Below are 25,458 nucleotides of genomic sequence, written 5' to 3' on the forward strand. Positions count from 1 at the left end.
GATAAATACAGAAACTGTGTGTTGGTTTGCCGTAAGCAGCTTATTAAACGAGGAGTGTGCTCTGTTCCAAACGTCTGCGAAGATAATATCATGAATGTAGGATAGGGTAAGCACACTATCCGATCAAAAGTATTTGGACACATACCAGTGGGCATTGCGAGTATACGGGATGGGTCTACGCTTGGTCTTAATGATTTCTTGAACACTTCTGCCAACACTTCCTATGTGGCGTCAGAATGTCTGCGGAGGAATTACAGCCCCGTCCCCATAAGCTGAAACCAGAGAAGATAGTTATGTGAACGCTGGGATCTGGAGCGAAGTCATGTTCTAACTCAACTGAAAGGTGTTATATATATATATATGTGTGTGTGTGTGTGTGTGTGTGTGTGTGTGGGTCTGTGGGTGGGTGGGTGGGTTTGTGTAGTCTAATGTTTGTGTTGCATGATGACGATGATGATGAGAGAAGGGAGAGAATGAAACCCAGTGCCAGCACATAGCCTACTCCTCACAAACTGCAGCGAGAGGGGCCTTGAAGCCTAATGTCCCCATCCAACAGACAGATTACCATCAACAGTGTCACATGCCCTTACTTGATGAGACACTGTGAGAGTTATGGTATTTAAACCAGGACATTGGCGTAACTTCTGGTGATCAAGAACTTGTCCCCACCACTTCTCCTCCCCTTGCCAGCCAAATACAGGCAGTGAAAATCTTTTGCACCACTAGGATTTGAATTTGCTTACCCTGGCTTGAGTGCCACGCCACAAGCATGCGTTAGTGACCTCGTCCATGGAGGCAGGTAGATTTAGGGGTCATTTGAAAGTAGTTTGGTTGGTAGTATAGATGCAGTGACTGCTTAACTCTATGAACTAATACTTCATGTGTCTTAGTTTGGTGGGCCTTCTCCCACAGAGAATCCACAGTTATGGCAGGGCGAAATTACTTCCGCCTCATCACACAAACTACGACCTAAAGAGACTGAAGTTTTACACCTCTGGTTTTGTATAGATTTCCCAGTGACTCACAACTGAATGTTGGAGGAATCAAACTTTTTCCAACATACAACAATTCCATTATCAGTCTCGAGTGTATTGAGAAGAACAAAATATTTTTAATATATTGTCTAGGAAGAAATGCAATAAAAGCAAGTTTTAGTCATACAGATGTACACTTCTGCTGCTTATGGCTACTAAAAACCTGAATAATTTTACCTGTTTTTGTTTTATGAACGAGTACCAAGTAAGGAATTTTCTGTTTTTTAGTAAATGTAAACTAATAAACTTTTTAAAGTTTGTGTTATATCTTTTATAAACCAGTGATACAACCTTTCACCTAAGCTTTTTCAACTGGCATAATTTCATGTTCTATTTGTATAGCAGAGAAATCTCATTCATTGTTATCACTTTGTCTGAAAGTTATTCTTGTGTTTTATTGTGTTAAAAAATTCTTGCTCACAGACTTCATGATTTTCATACAATTAACAAAGTTTGAAACTCCTTACCTTCAGTTTGGAACCTGGAAAATAATCGTATTTTCTACAACAGAAAATTTTAATGTTGAATCATATATCTGCAGGATGCTGTCTAGTGTAGTTTGTATGGTGTATTTCGGTTGTCTGTCGGTACTTCTTTTTAGAGAACTCTTTCCTATAAGTGGATCTGTCCACAAATCCATTGCCAACCCGTCTGTTCCTATTCCACAATAGTATTCCACATTACGGTTATCGGTCAACATCAACAAATTGCTGCGGAGTAATAATGATCAAAAATCCGTAAATAAACAAACTAAATAAAAGTATAGTTGTGAAGCAAGTAAGGAATCAGGAATGATGGCAGTTTTGATCTTTTACAGATCTTCCACTGTTAGGAGCATGCAGTATCATTTAGATGTCATAATATCATTTTAATTCAAGTTTGACTCGAATATTTAAGTAATCAGTCAATGATATAATTTACTATACACATCCTGAGGTTCAAAGAGGATATAATCAGCATTAAGAATGCTGCTGCATAATATTTTTAAATTGTTTCTCAATGAACAGAAACAGGCTTGTATTGAAACACAGAATAAAATAAAAATCCACACACACACACACACACACACACACACACACACACACACACACACACACACACACACACACATATTATGCAAATGAACTAAAATGGCTGCCAGAGGTATTATGAATGATTGCGTTAGTACAGTAGGTAGTTTCTGGTAATGCATCTTTTCATAGCGAAATAACTATTAAATAACAGTGAAACTTCATTTTTTATGTTTATTTTTTCTGTTGGATCTCATTGGGGCAAGAACAGTATTTTTTATGCTCTACAATGCAAGTAACTTACACATAATTTCTTGCAATACTTCTTCCCTGTGGAGAAGAACCATTAGAGGTGGTTGAATGAACATAATTGTTTTACAGTACAAGTAATATACAATTTTTCGTAATACTTCTCGGCTGTGGAGAAGAACTGTTACATGTGGGCAAATAAAATTTATAACTTATGCAAAGTCAATCAGTCCTGAAGTATCTGTTCATACAATGTCGTTGAGACTTAAACTTCCTGGCAGATTAAAACTGTGTGACGGACCGAGACTCGAACTCGGGACCTTTGCCTTTTGTGGGCAAGTGCTATATCATCAGAACTAGCACCCCTGGAAGAAAGGATACTGTTGAGACATGGCTTAGCCAGAGTCTAGTGGATGTTTCCAAAATGAGATTTTCACTCTGCAGCGGAGTGTACGCTAATATGAAACTTGCCCATGAAAGGCAAAGGACCCGATTTCGACTCTCGGTCCGGCACACAGTTTTAATCTGCCAGGAAGTCTCATATCAGCTCACACTCGGCTGCAGAGTGAAAATCTCATGCTGGAAACGTTATTGAGACTTAAAACAATAATTACTTCTCACAGATAATAGATCAAACAGAGAAAATTAGCTTGAAAGTCAAGTATCTCTGTTTAAATGTTATACTGTGAGGCACAACCAGTGTTTTAGCTTGATGGATTGCACCAATCACACATTCGAATTATATTCAATAAGACGTTTTCATGGTCTAAAATAAAATAAAATCGGCTATCATGAATGTAACTGTGCAGTTTGCTGTGAAACAGCTAATCAATTGTTATAGAGAAGTGCCATTTGCTTCAGCAATTATGCATTCCTCTAACTATGTGGATTTCAGCCCATTTCCTTTACTTCTTCTTTGTCCAAAGAAAGGGATCTTAGTTCTTCCAGCGACCTTGCTATGTTCACTTCAGTTCAAAACTTTTAATCTTTTTGTTGATTTTTGAGTTGTACACCCATTAACATTACTGGTATATTTTGTACAAAAAGTTGTTACATGTTTGTATCACTGAAACATTAGTAATGTTTTGACTTATAAGCACTTATTCAGGATGTTTTACAGTAGTTTTTAAAGTGTTCTGCTTTCTTTAAAGCAATATAGGAACGACAGAATAGAGTGAAATGAAGATATCTTTTTATGTTGTGTGTATTCGCCAGCACATCTCACTATATGCACACTGAAGAAGGAAATCCTCACACAGCTAACTACTTCAGTTGCTAAAACTCTTTTTAGCTGCAGAAATCATGTCTTTTACCAGATAATCCACAGTTTGTGGATGGGTGTGACCCCAACAACAATTAATAAATATCTGACTGTAAGTTTGCAATAAGCTGCCTTGTAACTGCAAATAATAGTAATCTGAGTTGATGTCACAGCATGGTTTTTTGTATTCTAGTTACCAACTAAGAATTCTATATTAGAAAACTGCCATAATGATGTATCATTTGATCTCTTACCTCATGTCATTAAACTGCAGCAAAAAATATGACAAAACTTTACTAGATTTAGTGAATAACAAAAGTAAATTAACAAAGGAAAGTATTATTAAACTTAATAAAGGTTAAATTCTTACAGAATTTGTTTCTCCATGCAATAAAACAAATCAAATTGTTAGACAGATGTGCATATGTTTTCACATATGTCCAAATAAAGGGATATTAGTTCTTACTACTAGCCTGCTATGTCAACTTCAGCTCGAAACTTGTTATATTTTTGTTGATTTTTGTGTTTTACGCCCAGTAGTGTTTGTCAGTACTGACACCCATATCTCCAGTTCAACAGCTTGCTTGTGTACTGACATATGTGGTAGATAACAGGTGTAGTGGACTGTGCCACAAGTGCTTAGTCAGAACGAGAGCCATAATCATGTAAACGATTTTAGGGAATACGTCCCACCCAATGATATATGTACACGTCCTTGATTCTCAGTACCAGTGTATGTGGACAACAAGATCACCTTAAAGTGTACTTCTCGCTGCATGTGAGTACACATTAATGTTTCTTCTGCTTCAGCTTACTGCTTCTCAGCGTGACAAATAATCGGCGAACCAGATACAAGATGGCGCCACCAGTCACAATCACTACGAGCAGTATGAAGGCTATGACGTCGAGCAGCAGCTGCTGCCACCAGTGCAGATCGAGGGCTGCACTGCGCATGTGCGGGGCCCCCTTGTGACGTATCACGTACTCCACCCACCACACGGCGCGCTCCACAGAGTCCGCTTGGTGCTCGCGAAATATCGATGACAAAGTCTTCATGTTCTCTCTGTACCTGTGACAGAAATAAGAATACCAGTATGGCGCGCTGATGCAAAAGTCTCTTGAATTGAAATTTGAACTACATGACAATAAGAAACAAACAAGTAAGGTAAAGTGTCTAAAATCCGTCCCCTTTCCCAAAATCGCCTTCCACTTTGATTTCTACACATGATGCAGCTGTCTTGTAGGTAGTGTACAGAGCTCTTGAGCACAATTCAGTTGACCCTTGACAGTGATGCAATAGATTTACACACTGTGACTTTCAAAACCAGTATTCATGGTAGATGCTGTAGTGTGTACTCAGTATTAAAGAGTTCTATTGATACGTATGGCATGTTTTTCATTGGCTAACTAGTGATGATTAAAGACTAGCATTTGAATATTGCATTTTAATTGTGGCAGCGATTCGGCTGCATTCGTTTCGTTTGGAGTAGGCACAACTAGAGCTCTAAATCCAACACCTTACAGATCCTTCAGTCCATCCCAGGTACGAATTTATGACAACCTATGTACAGTGCATTTTGTACAATGCATACCTTACAGCTAAAAATAAGATCAGATATCTCTAAGAGTATCCAAGAAAATGGAAGAATGCCAAACAACGACAGAAGGAGAAAGAATAGCGTCATTAGTGAAGGTCAGCTAGGACTGACAAACTGAAGATACAGGGACATAACTCAAGTTCAGATGCAATCAGATATGAAATATAAGCTCCACTGACGGCGAGAATAGTACAGTTGACGAAGATCCACTATTTAGTGAAAGTTTTTCTCCCAAAATAAGATAGGGAAAAATGAACAGTGTTCGAAATGCTTCAAGTGGTCTTATGGAATGTTATTCAAAAGAAAAGTAAAAATCTTTGTTTCCAAATTTTGAATATCTGCATAAATTGATGTAATTAGTGTAAAATCATGTGTAAACAGGTTTTCATCTCAATAAATTTATCCTAAGAGGCCTTATCATTGTTTTGCTAGTGTTTCTATCAAAGTAAATGAGGTGTTAATAGCTGGAAAGGGTGACAGAATTACCACTTTTTTATTGAAGAATGAAGATCTGCAGTTCTATTAAATCTTTTTTTTTTTTTTTGTTTATATAGGTCTTTATAGCAGAATAACACTAGCTGCACTGCCAAGTATGGAGTTCATTTGCTGAAATCAGTTAATTTACGTTATATACTGTTATATACTGTTAACCATAATCAAAATATCAGATTTCGAGATTTTACAGTGAGGGGAAATATATTTACACTTGACCTTATAGTTTTCCTAATAAGTCTGGAAATTCTGGGTACAGTTCACAGGCAATGAGAAGCATTTTTATTGCATATGGAATGTTCTAGTCTCATAATGATCTGAAAAGCCAACGTAATGAAATGTTTATTGGCATTCTGCAAGGAAAAAAGGACTTTTGTGGCGTTTATTTGTGTACATTTTTCAGTTTTTTCTGATATTACTTTTTGAAACCCCTATTTATTTTGTATTGATGGCATCCGTATTTCATTCCGCACAGCGCTAGCACCTCTGTTGAAACATACACCGATGGTCATTTAAATTGCAACATAAGGGAAGATATCATACAATATAGTTTTATTTACTGAGTGTTTACGGTTTAGTCGGTAGAATACATGACTGATCTCCGGGGGGTGATTCCATTCCGTGTTAGTCAATCGTAATCGCTGGATGCCAATCTTTGGCAACTCATGACCAGATGATTTAAATGGTGAAAGATCTACAGAACGCTCTGGCCAGTGTAGCAGTTGAATACCCTCCAGATCGAGGTAGGACAGCACAGAGCGGGTAACACGTGGTCTTACATTATACTGTTGTAAGACATCATCACGAAAACCTAGAAGACAGGGCACAGCCATCGGCCTCAACATGGAAGAAATACAGAAATACAAATCCTACTGTCAAAGGCAACGTTCCCCAGTTCGAAGCTCTGTCTGGCACACAGTTTTAATCTGCTAAGAAGTTTCATATCACCGCGCACTCTGTTAAAGCGCGAAACTTTCATTCTCTCAACATATGCAGATGTGAGCATTTGAGAGAGAACGTGTAGTTGGACTCAAAATAAGCCGTTTGGAGCAGTCGACGAATCGCTCGATATTAGAATAGGAGAGATGCTACTTTTCGGCGATTTGGCAGCAGTGGGTAGACCACGACCGAACACAGCGTCAGGATTTCCGTCCCATTCGATGAAATATGTATTAGAATGCGTATATTTGGTCGTGCAGGGTCGTACAGCCAGTTCATGTGTCTAGGCTCAGAAAATTCTCTTCCGTGCAACAGCTGTATCGATAGTGCAACCAATTTTGCGGCTTACTTGACGCTGTATTAGAGAGAGACGCATCGACATCGGAGCCCCCAATAACAACACCGATCGGAATAGTGCCCCATAGCGTCTTTTCAGTCGAATCGCGTTGCTGCGTATAAAATCACTGAGGATGTATATGTGTGTAGGGCCAGGGCCGATTTAAGTCCCAGTGACACAAGCCGCCGCTACGGATGGCCATCTGTGAGGGATTCCAGAAGCGCCACAATTGTAAGATTTCTTTACTGGACGTATCGCAATTAGTAGCGGCAACTTGGGGCGACAGGTTGTGAGGGATGCCAGGAGCATACAAATACAAGATCTGACACTGCGTATCACAACTGAGAGTGTAAACTGACTCTGGTGAAATTGTAGGAGAGAAAATGGGGGAGGGAGGGAGCGGTAATGATAAGTCTCTTGTAGGGAAGTTTGTTCTCGAACCAGCCCTGTGTGGAGGCATCGAGCAGAACAAACGTCGTCGGACTGCACTCGTTAATCTTACGGGCCCATCACCTAGCGTACTGATATGTTGTATCATTGAGTACACAATGTAAGCACTACTGGATCAGGTAACCGCTGTCTCGGGCAAGTGCTCTAGCGATTGAGTTACCCTCGCACGTCCCGCGACATGTCCGCAACAGCCTTACATCCGCCAGTACCTCGTCTCCTTCATCCTGAAAACGTCTCCCAGGCTGTGGCTAAGCCAAGTCTCCGCAATATCCTTTCTTCCAGGACTGCTAGTCTTGCAACTTTCGCAGAAGAGCTTCTGTGAATTTTGGAATGTAGAAGATTAGATAGTGGTGGAAGTAAAGTTGTGAGTAAGGGTCGTGAGTCGTGTTTGCGTAGCTCAGTCGGTAGAGGACCAGCCCGGGGAAGGCAAAGTTCCCAAGTTCGAACCGAGCGAAGTGGCGCAGCGGTTAGCACACTAGACTCGCACTCTGGTTGAAACACGGGCCCGGCCAACCATATTTAGGATTTGCGTGATATCAATAAATTCCTCTAGGCGGTTCCTCTGAAATGGCACGATCGATTTCCTTCCACATGCTTGACACATTCCGAGCGTATGCTCCAACGCGACGTTAAACCCAATCTTCTTTCCTTCCGAGTTCGAGTCTCGGTCCGGCACACAGTTTTAATCTGTCAGGAAGTTCCATCTGTATATATTGTTCACGCGCCTGTCTGTGAGGCATAGTAATGTCCAACTCAGTAGACGGAGTGAAAGTCACCTAATGCCCTGGTATCGACATGTCCTGCATTTTTATCCGTGCCAGCTGCACAGTGAAACTGCATTCCAGCGTCACACATTCGTCCATCGGCCGCCTAAGTTTACAGTTCTGCATTTTCCGTCGGTACTTGCATGAATATCAATTTGTGACCAATTTGCATAGCTCCTTCGTGGTGTGTCGAATTTTGTTTCCCTAGATTGTAGGGCGCTAATAGCGTGGGGCCGTTGGGGTCCTGTACTGCGTTGAGCGGTGTCCTCCTGAACCCATCATTTCCATTGCTGGCTACGTGAGCAGCAGTATCGCGGAACGAGAAACCGCTGTCTCGATAGACCATGATCCTGCCGCTGTCGACTTTCTACACGTGCTGGTAGGAGATTCTCCTTCTTATGCGAGGCATAATACAATTTTCGCACAAATAATCAACATTGAAACATGCCAGAATGAGATCTGCAGCGGAGTGTGCGCTAATATGAAACTTCCTGGCAGATTAAAACTGTGTGCCTGACCGAGATTCGAACTCGGGACCTTTGCCTTTCGCGGGCAAATGTTCTACCAACTGAGCTACCAAAGCACGACTCACGCCGCGTCCTCACAGCTTTACTTCTGCCAGTACCTCGTCTCCTACCTTCCAAACTTTACAGAAGCTCTCCTGCGAAACTTGCAGAACTAGCACTCCGGAAAGAAAGGATACTGCGGAGACGTGGCTTAGCCACAGACTGGGGGATGTTTCCAGAATGAGAATTTCACTCTGCAGCGGAGTGTGCGCTGATATGAAACTTCCTGGCAGATTAAAACTGTGTGCTGGACCGAGACTCGAACTCAGGACCTTTGCCTTTCGCAGGCAAAGGTCCCGAGTTCGAGTCTCAGTCCGGCACACAGTTTTAATCTGCCAGGAAGTTTCACTGAAAATTGATTTCTGAATTAGAAACTTGCTGCAAAATCTTTCCTTACATAAAAAATTTGGATTGGCTTACTCCTACTCTGTGTCGCCACCCTGGAAAGCTCATCACTTACATAAGCAAAGACGTAGTACACTTGGTGCCGATTTGACGTTTATTCTTGTCCCCTACATGGTGCTGCAATTTTAGTAGCCTGCACTGTAATTCTAGTATCAACGCTGTCAATAACCTGTCCTTGTGTGTACACTCAAGCTGCGACGTTCTTCAAATAACACTCGTGTGGCCACTGTAAATTAATAATTCGGCGTGTCACAGGATGGGATGTCACCAGCCATTTTACTGGCCGTCGGGGGCACAGACGCGGCCAAGACGTGCCATACATTCTGCTGATTTGATTGAAGCAGAAGCAAGGGTGCTCAACGAAGTGAGCACTCCACCTCCGACTGATACATACAGATCATCCTTCTGAAACGACAGGTGTAAATAAATCACCTACTACTCAACTGCTACCGCAACATCAAAGAGCAGGCCATAATCTGTAAAGACAATCGTCAGACTAAGAATTCCCCTACCCGTAAGCGTGACAAACCATACCCTAAAGCCAAAAATCTTATGTCCAAATCGCATGATATTTTCAAAAGACAATGTAAGCTGCCACTGGCGTTGTGGGAGGGAATACGCGTTCGTATTAAGTCAGTGATCTGTATGAAGCATCCCCTATCGATATGCAGATTCCGCCACTACAATACAGACGTATGATGATGAGGTATGCAGAAGGAAACGGGTAAGGTGCGTGGCACTGACAAATGGACATTAGCTATGCATCTTGCATTAAATTAATAACTGTTGGTGTGTGGGGGGGAGGGGGAGGTACGTCTGTCTACTGAAATTAAAGAGGAGTCATTGAAATCATGATTTATTGACAAAGTCTGACTATATGTAAAACGACACGAGACGTGAAATTACAAATCTGATTATCTCACAAATTATAGATGAGTAAAGGACATAATCTAAATCCGTACGAATTAGTTCCTTACGATATATCCAAGGGAAGAATGGGAGAATCTCTGGTAATAAAACTGCGACCAACCTGACTAAACAGCAAATAGAGTTTCCTTTAATTTACGTCTATGGTCACCAACTTTTTGTTAACAGATTACCGGTTTCGGTCTTTAATGTCCATCATCAGATCTGTTTCATAAAAACAAAGTCCTAATGTACTGCAGCCATAGTGGCATCGTCAAATGTTAGATGCGGAATCAGCACCAGCATCGTCAAATACATATAAATAACATCACATGCTCGAGTCATGTTGTCAGTAGTACTACTGTTTAAAACACGCTGCCGTAAAGTAGCCACAAGACATTTGTGTTGTAAGTTCACCAGATGTTGCTAATGTCGGCATACACTAGCTTTCAATAATTAATTGAAACAGCGAAAATAAAGGGGGATACAAAAAGTTGAAGTCTGTAATAAGCTTATACGTATAAAAGGCATCACAGTAATAAAAACCAATAAAAAGAAGAACACGACAAAAGTAATATTGTTAAAAAGAGAAAGAGTTAAACAGTGGTTGATATGTGCTCTAGTGCCAATATTCTAGGTATGACATAAATATTAAACACCGTTGATCACGTACCGGGTAATATTAAACAACCATAAAACAAATCGCTAAAGGAGCCACAAATGAAAGAAAACATAGTGCTGCACATAATCAGCGCCCTCTGTTGGCGCTAACTCTAGAATTCCGCACAGGCGGGAAGTGGTTGGAGCAACGTGACCAGCAGAGGGCCCCTCATACTCTGCAGTACTCCGTTGCAAGAAAACAATGATAAAATTCCATAACAGTGGATGAACCACATTATCTGATTAATGTAGGCTATGAAATGAATACAGAAGAAACAAGAACATACTAGAGTCATGCGTAAAACGTATGAAAGCAAAGTAAACATGTGATGCACTCAGTACGATGTCGCAGCTTGTGAAGCAAATAGAGTATCGCATTGGTCATAATGATTGCGTGGGGTCTGGACCCCTCCACCATCCTCCGCACCTATAAGTCCCTCATCTGCCCTATCCTTTGTTATGCCCATCCGGCTTGGATCTCCGCCCCACCTACCTTCTATAAATCCATCCAAATCCTTGAACGTCAGGCTCTCCGCCTCGCCTATCGCATCCGTCTCACCTCCCCCACGCGGATCCTGTACAATCTCATCCCCTTCCCCCACCTCCTCCTTTTCCTTGAAAGGATACGGATCCTGTGCACCTCCCGCAAACTCGGTCCTCCTCACCCGCTCGTCTCCCCGATCCTCTTCCATCCCCGCCCGCTGCCGCGCTTATATTCGCACGTCCCACCCGGTCTCCATCTCTCCACTCTCCTTACCCTCTCCCAAGGTCGCTTCCGCCAGCTCCCCCTCCCTGATGATGTCCTCCTCCCCTGCATCTACCCCTCCTATCAACTTTGATCCTCCCCCCCCACCTCCTGTGTCCTTTCCTTTAGGCACCCTCCCTCCCTCCCTTCCCTTCCCTTCTCTTTCCTTTCCCCCCTCCCTCCTCCCCTCTCCCCCGGGCTTCCCCTCCCCCTTCCTCCCTCCCCCTCTCTCCTTTGCCCATGGCATCTCTGCTCTCCCATCTCCCATTCCCCTTCCCCTTCCTCCTCCTCCACCTCCTCTCTTGGCAGGTCCCCGGACTCGTACACGCTCAGTGAACATTCTCGCGCCGGAGATCATCGCCGTCAGTGTTTCGTGTGTGTGCCTTCGTTTGTGTGTAGTGTTGTTCGCCGTCACGCCACCACCGTTCACGTGCCGTCGCCATCATCCATGTTATGTGCACCGTGTCGCCTCGTGTTAGTGATGTTTCTCGTCCAGCGTGAACGGCTCCATGTTTTTTCGATTTTTAGTGTCTACATTTTTTGCCCACCGTTTTTACTGTTTACTCTGTGCCACCTTTATGTACTACTTGTTGTCAAACTCAAGGCTGAAGAGCGGCGTATTGTGCTGCTGACAGCCCGCCTTTGTATAAGGTGTTTAAAATCACAATAAAGAAAAAAAAAAAAAAAACAAATCATAATGATTGCGTCTATTCGAAAAATGTGAAGAGGTCAAGCATGTATGAAGACCAAATACGTAGGTTGGAACTTAAATAGTGGCAACTATTTATACACAACCGATACAAAAGAGTCACATGTTTGCACCTGTTACTGTCCTTCAAGGTAGTCATCAGTGTAAAGCCCGTTGCCAACGATGTGAAAGGCATAGTATACCGTTAGCAGAGCCTGTTCTGTTGATGGTGCGAATGGAGCGGTCTACTGCCTGTCGAATCTCTGGAACAGTTCATCTTCGGAATCAAATCGAAGTCACAAGGATTTGAGTCCGGGGAGTATGGTGGATGGTACAGTACTTCCCAGTCACATCGACCGAACTGAGCAGCTACAGCTTGCGCCGTATGCGCCCGAGCATTGTCGTGCAAAATTATGGGTGGGTTGTGCAGAAAGTGTCGCCGCTTCTTTCGCAAAGCTGGTCGTTTTTGGAGCATCACCTGCAACCAGCTTTGCGAAAGAACGAAATGTTCGAAACTAGTAACTAATAAATTATTTGCAACTCTGAAGGCAACCTTAATTAACAAATAACGAATATGTAAGTTGTAAACATATTAAATAACAATGCAGCTAGCTAAATCCCCCTGCCTGCTAGAAGGCGAATAAATACAATTAAAAACTCACTTATGCGAGTGGAAACTGGGACAAAGTGCGCAGTTTTATATATCTCTATGTAATCTGATTGCTACTCGTGTGAGTCACAATACCTATTGACGTACTAAGCAGATTAACGCCGCATTTAAGAAAAGCAATAGCACGGTTACGCAGAGTTATAGAGATTACTTTAATCTCAGTCATAATGCGTATTCTAAAGAGAAAAGCTTGAGTCCATAAATCAGCAGGACTTAGGAAATAGTCCGTCGTAAGAAATGCGGGCCGACTTGTCATACACAATGTCCAGCGAACAATGCGTGTAGTCTCATTCATGTTCTGTATTCCAGTAGTTTCGTGAAGCATTCGACGCTACACCACTGTACCAGACTGTTAACATGATATTTCCGAGCATGTAGAACATATTTTGAATGTGTGATGCTGTAAGGCAGCCTTTTGCTATAAAGGTTTTATATTGTTTCTGTCTTTTAAAATCCTGGGACGGAAAGTCTAGTATAACGTGCCTGCTACTGGATTTTTACTGTTTTCGAGCTTTTAAGTGGTAGTTTTTAACAGTGTACTGTGGGACGGATTTTTATATCCGTTCATAAGACGTAATTTGACTGCTGTATAATGTTTGTGAAAGAACCTGCAACACGTAAATTTTAATCTGGATCACTGAAATTCCCGAGTCCTTATTTTAAAACTGTATTTTGCTATACATGCGCATGATCTACTTTTTGTCACCGTTAAGGTGATTGCAATCTCAAATTGAGGGTGTCGATCTTTTCTAGATACGTGATTAAATGAAATAATAGACATACAGTTACTCCTTTTGAGTTATCACTTATTATTTCCAGTTCGTTTTCGACGCCGCTTGTTATCGTATAACCTCACTAGACATTGCACCACATTTTTTCGCTCTGTTCGTCACTTTTTTAAAAATAAAACTTCTTCCATAATTTTGCTGTACAAGTGTCTCAACTATCTTGTGTCCTCAGTACTCTGTTTCCATTACAGGGTGTCCCATAATTATGTATATGATGTTTCAAGCACTGCGGCAAGGAAACTAGCAACGTAAATACCTCACATGTAATCAAATTGTGTGCATGTGGAATACCGTCTCAGTTACGTGACTGGATTTGGGATTTCCTGTCAGAGAGGTCACAGTTCGTAGTAATTGACGGAAAGTCATCGAGTAAAACAGAGTGATTTCTGGCGTTCCCCAAGGTAATGTTATAGCCCCTCTGCCGTTCCTTATCTACATAAAAGATTTCGTAGACAATCTGAGCAGTCGTCTTAGGCTGTTTGCTGTCGTTCATCGTCTAGTAATCATAAGCTCAAAACAAATTGCAAAACGATTTAGAGAAGATATCTGTATGGTGCGAAATTTGGTAATTGATCTTAAATAATGAAGAGTGTGAGGTCATTCACATGAGTCCTAAAAGGAATCCGTTAAACTTCGGTTACACGATAAAGCAATCAATTCTGAAGGCCGTGAATCCAACTAAATTCCTAAGAATCATAATTAAGAGCAACTTAAATTGGAAAGAACACATAGCAAATGTTGTAGGAAGGTGATCTAAAGACTGGGTTTTATTGGCAGAAAACTTAGACGTTGCAACAGGTCTACTAAAGAGACCGCCTGCACTATACTTGCCCGTCTTCTTACGGAATACTGCACTGTGTGGGATTCTTACCAGATAGGATTAACTGAGTACATCGAGAAAGTTCAAAGAAGAGCAGCGCGTTTTGTATTATTGAGAAATAATGGAGAGAGTGTCATGGATATGATACCCATGATACGGCATTTGGGGTGGAGATCATTAAAACAAAGGGACCTTCTATCACCAACTGTTTCCTCCGCATGCGATTATCATAATAAAATAAGGGAAATCAAAGGTCACACGGAAAAATTAGGTGTTCGTTTTTTCTCGTGCTGTTCGAGAGTGGAATAATAAAGATTTATTGTGAAGCTGGTTCGCTGAACCCTTTGCCATGCACTGAAGTGTGATATGCAGAGTATCGATGTAGATGTAGGTTCTTTTCCTTACAAGTATTTTAATCTAATACGTTCTGCTCTCCGTGGTGTAGTCCACCAGAGCACCATCCAAATCGATCCATGTCTGGAGAAGGAGAGGAACGTTGACACGAGCACCTTGCATGGACCGGTACCCAGTGGACTCTACTGTCAAAACATCCCGTAGTTTGGCCAAATTGTGTATTTGACGTCGATACACTTTGTCATTTCAAACACCTCGATGCCTTCTTCCAAACCTCGATTAACCTTCATAATTCCCAACCATTTCTCTGTACACTCCAAGTTCTATCCTATCATTTATCAGACGAGTGTGAAATGGCTTTATTTCAGATCCTTCATTATTCCGTACAATGTTGTGCGTGAAATGCTCAGATCACTGGATGTAGACCATTGAGATTTAACGGCTTCTAACAAGCGACTGTACTATCATCCCTTCTCAACCCCTCGCTTGCAAAACACTACCGCCGGCCGCGGTGGTCTAGCGGTTCTAGGCGCTCAGTCCGGAACCGCGCGACTGCTACGGTCGCGGGTTCGAATCCTGCCTCGGCCATGGGTGTGTGTGTGTGATGTCCTTAGGTTAGTTAGGTTTAAGTAGTTCTAAGTTCTAGGGGACTGATGCCCACAGATGTTAAGTCCCATAGTGCTCAGAGCCATTTGAACCATTTGAAAACACTACCAGTAGCGTCAGATTTATTGTTTATTTTGGCGATTGTTAACCCAGAGGCACCATTTCCTTCAAATTCGACTGGCACCCCCTGTCTCATCCCCCCTTAAATGTTTTTTGTAGAGTACAAACGCACGCAACACACGCGCTGTCCCAGAGACAACGTTTCGTCATGTTTTCTGTCGTACACTAATCATTTTTAAGTCCACTGGCCGTTATCGCCACTCTCAGGCTGCATCGTAACTCTTCTCCAAAATTAAAAATACTACAGTAAATCAAACAGATGATACATAATTGTGGGTCACCCTGTTAACTACATGACTCCCACACCTTTCGCCCTCGTCACTCTTATGTCGAACGCTCTGGACGCCCTAAGTCCCTCCTTTCTGTTCTGGCGCTACTGATGCTGCTCTCGTGTCTCCTTTCCGTGGTTTAGCGTCCTGGTGTCACATGATACACGTTTCAGAGACTTTGATGACTAGGCTTTATATGATTTACTGATGCTGCAATGTTGTAACAAACGATTTGTTTCCCTTACAAGTGCTTTATCTTATCAAACTTCTACATACACCACTGGCCATTAAAATTGCTACACCAATAAGAAATGCAGATGATAAACGGATATTCATTGGACAAATGTATTATACTAGAACAGACATGTGATTACATTTTCACGCAATTTTGGTGCATAGATCCTGAAAAATCAGCACGCAGAACAACCACCCGTGGCCGTAATAACGGCCTTGATACGCCTGGGCATCGAGTCAAACAGAGCTTGGATAGAGTGTACAGGTACAGCGGCCCATGCAGCTTCAACACGATACCGCAGTTCATCAAGAGTAGTGACTGGCGTATTGTGACAAGCCAGTTGCTCGGCCACCATTGACCAGACGTTTTCAATTGGTGAGAGATCTGTAGAATGTGCTGGCCAGGGCAGCAGTCGAACATTTTCTGTATCCAGAAAGGCCCGTACAGGACCTGCAACATGCGGTCGTACATTATCCTGCTGAAATGAAGGGTTTCGCAGGGATCGAATGAAGGGTAGAGGCACGGGTCGTAACACATCTCAAATGTAACGTCCACTGTTCAAAGTGCCGTCAATGCGAAGAAGAGGTGACCGAGACGTGTAACCAATGGCACCCCATACCATCATGCCAGGTGATACACCAGTATGGCGATGACGAATACACGCTTCCAATGTGCGTTCAACAGCGATGTCGCCAAACACGGATGCGACCATCCTGATGCTGTAAACAGAACCTGGATTCATCCGAAAAAATGACGTTTTGCCATTCGTGCACCCAAGTTCGTCTTCCAGTACGCCATCGCAGGCGCTTCTGTCTGCGATGCAGCGTCAAGAGTAACTTCAGCTGATAGTCAATGCTGCTGCAAACGTCGTAGAACTGTTCGTGCAGGTGGTTGTTCTCTTGCAAACGTCCCCATCTGTTGACTCAAGGATCGAGACGTGGCTGCACGATCCGTTACAGCCATGCGGATAAGATGCCTGTCATCTCGACTGCTAGTGATACGAGGCCGTTGGGACCCAGCACGGCGTTCCGTATTACCCTCCTGATCCCACCGATTCCATGTTCTGCTAACAGTCATTGGATCTCGACCAACGCGAGCAGCAATGTCGCGATACGATAAACCGCAATCGCGACTGGTTACAATCCGACCCTTATCAAAGTCTTAAACGTGATGGTACGCATTTCTGCACCTTACACGAGGCATCACAACAACGTTTCACCAGGTAACGCTGGTCTACTGCTTTTTGTGTATGAGAAATCGGCTGAAGAAGCGAGCAGGTGCGATCTGGTCACGTAGGCACACAGCATAACAACAGCCGGTCCAGAGACGGTGCTTTGGTGTGCGAAACGCAAAAAACATGTCTTCTTAGAAATAAAACGCCCGCAGCAAATAAGATCGAAATGTGCAGTGAGAACCATTCAGGCTACCTGTGTGAGCGTGAGAGCTGCTAGGACCCAAGCTCTGCGAAAAACCGAATGTTCAACACAATGTAAGAGATGCCAGGTCTGGCAAACGCAAATATCTTAGCAGTTACAAACAGACGGCTACGCTGTCGAGGACCATCTCATTCGCTGTAGAAAAAGACAGAAAGAGCATGGCACTATTTTTCAGCACCAAATACTAGGAAACGCTTTACTAGTCAACCACCTTAAATCAGAGGCAGAGAGGGACCAGTTTCCTGAAAGGCACCTTTCGGATGGTCAGTGCTGAGAATATCGGTAGCGCAGCCAACTAAAACGACGTAAAGAACGAAAACGTGAAACTCAGAGACGTCCTTTCCGGCAGTACACGAACAAAATCACTTCATCGCCAGGGCCCTACGCTGCCAGACTACTTCTCCGCCCCTCATCAGCCAAGCACATGAGCACCTGTTCGAGCAGATAAGCTGGCGACCTAGAAATGCTTCTGGCTGAGTTACTCAGCAGAATTGTTGGTGCGAAACCAATAACTGATTTTTTTAGCCGCTTCAGCATCCGCCGGCATTTCTAGCCGCTACAGCAAGGCGAATCGTAGGGACAAATTATTTTCACTAAGTAATTTTCAAGCTTAACTCTGAAGATTTAATTGCGGATTTTTATGCTTTCCGTTCCGGCCACAGACGGAAATGCCTATCCATCTATTGCTTTATTTATTACTATTTCAGGAATCATGGTACGACTTAGCGAACATTATTGTTTTATACTGGAACACGACTGTTAGAACCTGAGCGCCGACACTTTATCCAAATATGCTAACGTAATAGTTCGATATTTCCAATGTTTGTAAGTGTTTTATTGCACATCTTAATGTAATAAACTCAGTTAATTACCATTCTTGTTTAACATCGTAAGTTACTAATTGGCTGTTCATAATTTTGGAGGGGCTACGATATGCTTTTGTCAGATGACAAGGCCAATTTATATGGGATATTAGGGGCATTGGTACAGATATTGTATCTTACTATGTACCAACTTCAGTGAGTATTTATTTTTGTATTTTTTATTTTTATTTATTTATTTATTTATTCTTTTGCATTTAACAGTCCTCCCGCCAACACATCGCTTGATTTACTGTCTGATGTTGTCCGTGCGGTCGCAACTGCATGGCAATGCGGACTACGACTGCCTCCGTGCATCCATACTTCAGTACCTGCCCTGCAACCCAGGGTAAAATAAACTTTAATGGTTTAGGCCCACATACGAATCAACCTAAAACACACTACTAGTAACAGCTGTAATTATTAGTCTGCGCCGGCCGGTGTGGCCGAGCGGTTGTAGGCGCTTCAGTCTGAAACCACGCGACCGCTACGGTCGCAGGTTCGAATCCTGCCTCGGGCATGGATGTGTGTGATGTCCTTAGGTTAGATAGGTTTAAGTAGTTCTGAGTTCTAGGGAACTGATAACCTCAGCTGTTAAGTACCATAGTGCTCAGAACCATTTGAACCATTTTATTAGTCTGCAAACGAACTAAATACTGATGTAGTGTTGTTCAGTACACCGTCCTCAGTCATCACTAGAAATAACTCGACTAAGACCCCTAACACCATTTGTGGTATACAAGCTCTATGATAGCACTTCTGTATACAAATATTTTAGCACAAGTATACACATTTGTAAAAGAAGAAAGAGCAGAAAGTAGTTCACGAAATCTGGCTTATGTTGGAGCATAAAATTTTCGTTGATATGAAGCTTTGTTACTGTAACTGTTATACTATGACGAAAAGATATTCTCATTTAACACGCCTTTTTTGTCTGTTAAAGGCTTACTTTGAATCCTGCAAAACGGCACGTATACTGCGTAACACAGTATCCTTTGTGACGTCATGGAACTCCAACCTGAGGCCAAGCTCCGCCTGCTGTATCTTGGCGGCATTGTGCGCCTGGTCAGAGAAGAATGGGATCACGAGGAACGGGACACCGTGGTAAGTGGCCTCGTTCATACTCTGGAGCCCTCCCTGCATGACGAACAGGACCACCTTAGGGTGAGCTAAGGACAGAACAAGTAACATTCACAACATTTTTTCCACAGCATTTCCAACAATTCCTACCAATATTAATCAAATAGAAATGTTTATTTATGAATAATTCTGTATGGAGAAAAATTATATGAAATAGGTTACACAGCTGGTCATTAAAATTTCAACACTGGGCTGGACAGCAAATATTGAAACTTGTAAATTATGGGGGAAAAATACAAAATTTAAGTGTTTAGTTGATTTTAGGTTATTTGGGTTATTACACAGAAGTGGAAATGGTTCTGATGGGCCTAAGCATCCAACTGAACTTGGATCACGGGTATGAAAATATTGTTCCATGTTGCTTCAGCTCTATGATACAGTGCTTAAATCGTAATGCATGGAAGTCCCACCCTATGTTTTGGGTTTTAGCCAGCACAGTAGATCAGCGTTTCCAATCAGAGTGCTGGCTGCCCTCTGTAATATTATGAATTGAAAAATTCCTTGTGATACTGTGAGAGATTGGAGGGCACTATCACTTCTGACTTGCTGTCATGCCACTTAATGTTCTCAGGGAAAATGATCTTTACTACAATCTGACTTCACAAATCACAATGAAATGGTGGGCAGTAGTTAACGCTCTTGCTTGTGTACTCTACTGAAGGAGTAGCGGTAAGCTTTAAATGCATTCAAAGGAATAGGGCGCCAATTTAAATGACTCCAGTAAAGGCATACGACGACTGAGGGCCGAGGGGAGCGATTTTTCTGCGGAACCTGGATGAAAACATTTCAGGACGGCCGAGTTCTGTAGCCTCATTGTGCAGACACATTGGATGGCACCAATCAGTCAGGGGCCACATCCAGGTAGGCTGACCAGCGCTGAGGCGACGCCACTGCAATGGGCAAAGCATTTAAGACCAGCAATATGGCAGAGCATGGGCCCTTGTTAGGCAAGAAGCCGGCGAGAAAACTGTGACCTTTCTGCGAATTTCTGTGGCACAGGTCACAGACGTCCACACTCTGTTACAAAACATATTTGTGAAGGTACGAGGCTTTTAGCGAGTTTATGGCCGTGCTTTGGAAACTTCGAAATGGATGCAGCAGGGGAGATAACGATCTTTTTATAGAGGGCTGTGGTTCCATCCTGGTCATGTCGTTAGCAAAGGACGTGTCATGAACACATGGGAAAGAGGCTGCAAAGCTGAATCTTTTCTCCCAATTATCTTTAAAGTGTCTGATTGGTCAAATCTGTGAATGCAGAGCAAGGGGCAGTCTCCCATCTTCGAATGTGGCACTAGAGCTCATGATTGGCATGTGCTAAAGTGGGAGCAGTCTAAGATGTAAATGGGCTTCGCTACCGAGCTGGTGAGCAAAGCAGAGAGAAAGAGAAGTGGTGTCTTGTACTGACACTTCACTAGTAAAGAACTGAAGGTCTCTACCTAAATGGTGAGACTTGTGCCCTTGCTAGTTTGCCACTTATAGCCTGTGCCAGTCACCTTCTGAACCATGCTTCTAGCATAAAGCACATAACAAATAATGCGTGGGTGTATTTATTTGACTTGAGTCAGCCGTCTAAACATTTGACTTATTCCGTCATGCATAGTCGTGGGACGGAGTGAGGTTGGTTTGGCAGACCATTAAACAGGTCCACCTGCACACTGGAATCCACCGGGCTTTCAGAGGCTCGCAGGGAAGTACCTTCATTCCGAATTAGCCGAACACGAGACCGCGTACTTCCATTTTTCGGGCACGCGCCATTAATAACAGATTGCTGCCGTGAATGACTTCAGTCGCCGAACGCATCGTGGTGTCCCGCCTGGACCAGGAGAAGGGTAAAGTATTCGCTGCTATGGCGTAGGGCTCCTGTATGTGTTTCTCAGCACCCTGTTCTTTCGAACCATATTTTTCTTTTTGGAGTAGTATAGATGCTTGATGATGGTGTTGTTTTTGTGCCATACCCCGGATTCACGTGTATGAAGTCAGATAAACCGATTATTGTTCTGGTTAGTGTCGTGTATCTATCCCCAGCTGATCACTTTGTCCACCATAGACCCCATATTAGTGAAAGCGTTTGTCAAAAATGTTTGTGTCACGTTTCATTAACTTTTTTTTTGTCTTGTGATTTTAAGAGTGAATAAATCTATTTTTATTTAGATCACTACTCCTCCCTGTGTTCTGATTAATATTACCTTTGGCATTTTTAATAAAGTCCTGATTACAAAAGTAAGTAGGAAGTTTGCAACTGAACAGCATCTTCATTAGTGACTATAGTATCGATTGATTGGTATTCCGTATGTTGTTCTATTACGTTTTCCTAAATTCCCTGCTATTGTACTTAAACTGACTTTTATCCTACTAAATCACATGCCTTTGTACGGTTTTTTAACTAGTACACTCGTTCATATATGAAGTGTTAGAGAACTTAATTTTACTTGCTGCCTATAGTGAGTAAATGTTCACGTACGACTAAATTCCATAGTTTAAACTTGCACATAAAAATGGCCCTCGATAGGCACAAAAAGGTCACCACACTTGATACTCGACGCTGGGTTCTACATTTTTCTTTAACACCACTTACAACACATCTGATTTTAACTAACACTGAGTACTTTATTGGAGAAACAGAAAGGTACCCATCACAATTGTCCTGAAGCTTTTTCCTTTGACTCATTCTCTGCTAGCACAACAATGATCATTGGCTACTGAAAAATTGTTTTTTTTTTCTTCTATTTCCTGATCTATGTCACTGACATCTTTCTCCATCCACCGAATACTAACTTCTTCAAATTTGGGAACGTTCCTGTGACACATTTTGTGCTATACGGAAGAGAATAGGTAAACAGTTCAAGAGGTGCGGTCTAGGAGATCACAACACATGTTAGTAACACGTGTTAGCGAGAAACAAGGAAGGCGATAACGCAACCGACGACAAAACTTTGTACGGTTGATGGTTTAAGGAGGTTAGGAGGTACTGTACAAGCATTCCGCTGGTACAGACCTTGGAGGGCAAGTTCCAAAATTTTCGCGCGGTCTGAGAGACCACATCTTGTTACGTTAAGAGTTTATTAAAGTAAATTGTAAGAATTTGAAGTCAATCGGCCAAGGACTTTTTAAGTGTTTTGATAATAACGTGTTCCCCTTATATACTAGTACAGACAATGCTGCAAACTCAATTTGTATATAACTGCGCTAACGTGTATAAAAGTCATTAGTGCTATGATTAATGTCAATAATTTACCTTTATTTCAGAAAGTCCTATTTCCGGCGTTATTACCCATTTGCTTAGCCGTACATCAGTGTGACTGAGATTGTTCTGTTAGCGTCTATGTTTTAGTTCTTTTTAGGAGTTGGAAATTCATCACAACATCCAGTTCGTTTGCTGAATTGTACAACGTGCATTACTTGTTTGTTCTGCATCGTCTAGTGGTCTCAACATGCAAATGGAAACATGTTTCGTTGTTTTACCTGTTTCAATTTTATGTACCGCGTATTACATTGCCTAACACGTCCAGAGAAGATAAGATTATGGAGATGAGTTGCTTAAAACTTTCCACAGTACAATTACTGACTTATCTGTTGATAGCCATATGCTTTGGATTTAATATATTCTACGCTTTACTCCCTGATAGCTATTTGGTCAGTTTTCTGTTTCGCCGGGGCACGAGAAGATAATCAAAATCATCGGGCCAGTTACATTTAAATAATTCTGGCAGTTTAAACCAAGAATCATCTTCTTATGGTCATTGTCTGAAATGATCGTAACGGAGATTTTATAACTGTTTATGTTATTTAATCTGACTGTTTTAGATTAAATCTGACTCATTTTCTGATCTGAATTTAACTGTAAATGAGAGGTACGTATAGCTTCTGCGCCGTACAAACAATATTGATATAATCAAAGATTGTGGGGTTGTGGTAACTCCTCTAAAATTACAGTCCGTTCATTAGTTACTTTTCACTGGGAGCTGTGATACGTTGCGTGAATTGTGTCTGTAAATGTCTTGTAAAAAGATTTCATTGAAATAAGAAATCTCTTCTATTTATTATTCTCATTCACATTTCACTGTTGTAGTGACGCTAATTAATTAGCAAACACCCCTTTCCTGATTGCACCATGTTTCGTCATGCAGACAAAATAAACTTGTTCACGCAATTGTAATCAGACATCAGTTCTTTATTATGTTCATCTTGTGCTGCCTCCCCTCCATTAACTAAAGCATTTGTACAAATCAGCCTACCCACTATTAATCCGCTGCTACAGTCTCTGCTAGTGTCTGCCGCCGTCCATCACTTTTACATACCCTGTCGAGTCTGTGAAACCTTCTGTCCGTGACTGCTAGTATCCGGACACCTTTTCGTCGTCCCTGGGTGTCTACAGCATCTATCGAATGACGCAGCTGGGTACCGTCCTGACGCTAGCCATGCCGCTTACGAGGTTTTTCACAATACTTGTTACGTGTTGTAACGACATTTTCAGTCCCCAACAATTGTCCTTTCAAATTCGTACATTATTATAGATCAACTTTTACCTAGTCTGGGGTTTGATTTCAAATTGTTTCACATCGAACTATGCATACGCAAATTTCTATTGGTTTTCAGTGAGTAAAAGTGTAACGAGACATCGGAGTTGAGCATAGAATCGTTGCACAATTGAGACAAAGGACAGATACTAAGTTTTGGAAAAAAAGTCTGAAAATCATATTTGTTGGCAAAACACCACTGTCATACGTTTGCCTAACTTTTTAACCAAGTCTCAACATCTTACATTTCCTATGAAAGAATCATGCACCCACCTTGTGCCATGAAATTTTATTTAATGTTTAGCGTAATTAGTGTTAATGTCAATCTACAAATCATACTTTTGTAGGTTAGTGGCAATACTGTCTCTTTCAGCGTTAAGTCCTTTTTAATTAACGTGAAGCTAAAGTCAGAATATAAAGAACAGATACTAAACGCAGTACACAAACTGCTATTATCTATTCCACCATATTCATTAAGGATACTCTCTGGCTTGAGATTCACATAAAAGTATTCTTTTTAAGTACAAAATACAGCAGTTTTGTTAAGTCTATGTGTTTTGAGTTTGATACAGTAGTTTTCTTAAGTCTTTGTGTTTCAAGGTCGATGTTTGCTTTCCATCTGCTTGTTTGGGCACTAGACTGTGCAAGACATCCACACACTTTGGGAAAATAGCAAGCTGTGGTCGCCCATTATTCCACTTGAAGAAACTGGTGATCTGCCATGACTCCAACGAAGAATGTGTTACTTTAAACAACAGTTCACGGCAATCTGTAGAAAACACCGTCATCGTAATATTTTTGAAGTGTACCCTTACATTGTTACCACGAACATCAACTTTTAGTTTTGTAGTGAGGTCAGCAACACTCTTAAGTTTCCTGAAATCCTCAGCGTCCATTTTAGAGACTAGAATGCTGAAGCCGTGGAATGTGAGGTGATGGTGGGGCAATATTTCAAGAACTTTTAGCTTTAATGAAGAAATGGGCGTCATTGTAGCCAATGAGCGTTCCTAGAGCAGTGAAAATTTGTGCTTTGGGTGCTTATGGATGTGAACATCAGAGAAATCGGCGAGAGAGCTTTTCGCAAATGTTCATGTATAAAATGTTGGGTTACAGCACTGATAAAGCTGGTTAACCGTAAGATCAGCAGATGTCAGCAACATACAAACGTGCTTCAGTATCAAAATCTACGACGGTGTGTTTTAGGCCCTTGTGGCTCTCAGCACCTCATTTACTTACGTCTGAGTAGAATTGTGGATCAAACGTGGTACGCAGAGGTTAACACAGTGGACACTACTTCTGGAGGATACCGCGTCAAATCCCATTTAGGTCATCCCGATAACCGTTATTCGTGGCTTCCCTAGATCACTTATGGAAAGTAACTGACCAGTTGCTTTGAAAAGGGTACGGCCGATTTCGTTTCTCTTCGTTTCTCAGTATGGCCTGTGCCTTTTCTGTAATGGCCTCATCACTGACGGGACATTAACTTCTAATTTTTGTTCCTTCTACTCAGGAGATAAGTCTTCGACGTGAAACGGTACA

At 42.0% G+C, this 25,458-nt stretch overlaps 1 protein-coding gene across 1 annotated transcript in view; it reads right to left on the reverse strand.

The window, feature by feature from the left end:
- Nucleotides 1-3,873: 3,873 nt before the first annotated feature.
- Nucleotides 3,874-25,458, reverse strand: part of LOC126456972 (UDP-glucosyltransferase 2-like) — a 96,687-nt gene continuing 75,102 nt past the window's right edge. The window contains exons 6-7 of the mRNA XM_050092916.1: nucleotides 19,212-19,431; nucleotides 3,874-4,623 (exon numbers count right to left, since the gene is read on the reverse strand). Of these exons, the coding sequence (XP_049948873.1) occupies nucleotides 4,344-4,623; nucleotides 19,212-19,431 (500 nt within the window). The 3' untranslated portion in view covers nucleotides 3,874-4,343. The remainder of the gene's footprint in view (nucleotides 4,624-19,211; nucleotides 19,432-25,458) is intronic.

This window comes from Schistocerca serialis, chromosome 2, assembly GCF_023864345.2.
Source record: "Schistocerca serialis cubense isolate TAMUIC-IGC-003099 chromosome 2, iqSchSeri2.2, whole genome shotgun sequence".
NCBI lineage: Eukaryota > Metazoa > Arthropoda > Insecta > Orthoptera > Acrididae > Schistocerca > Schistocerca serialis.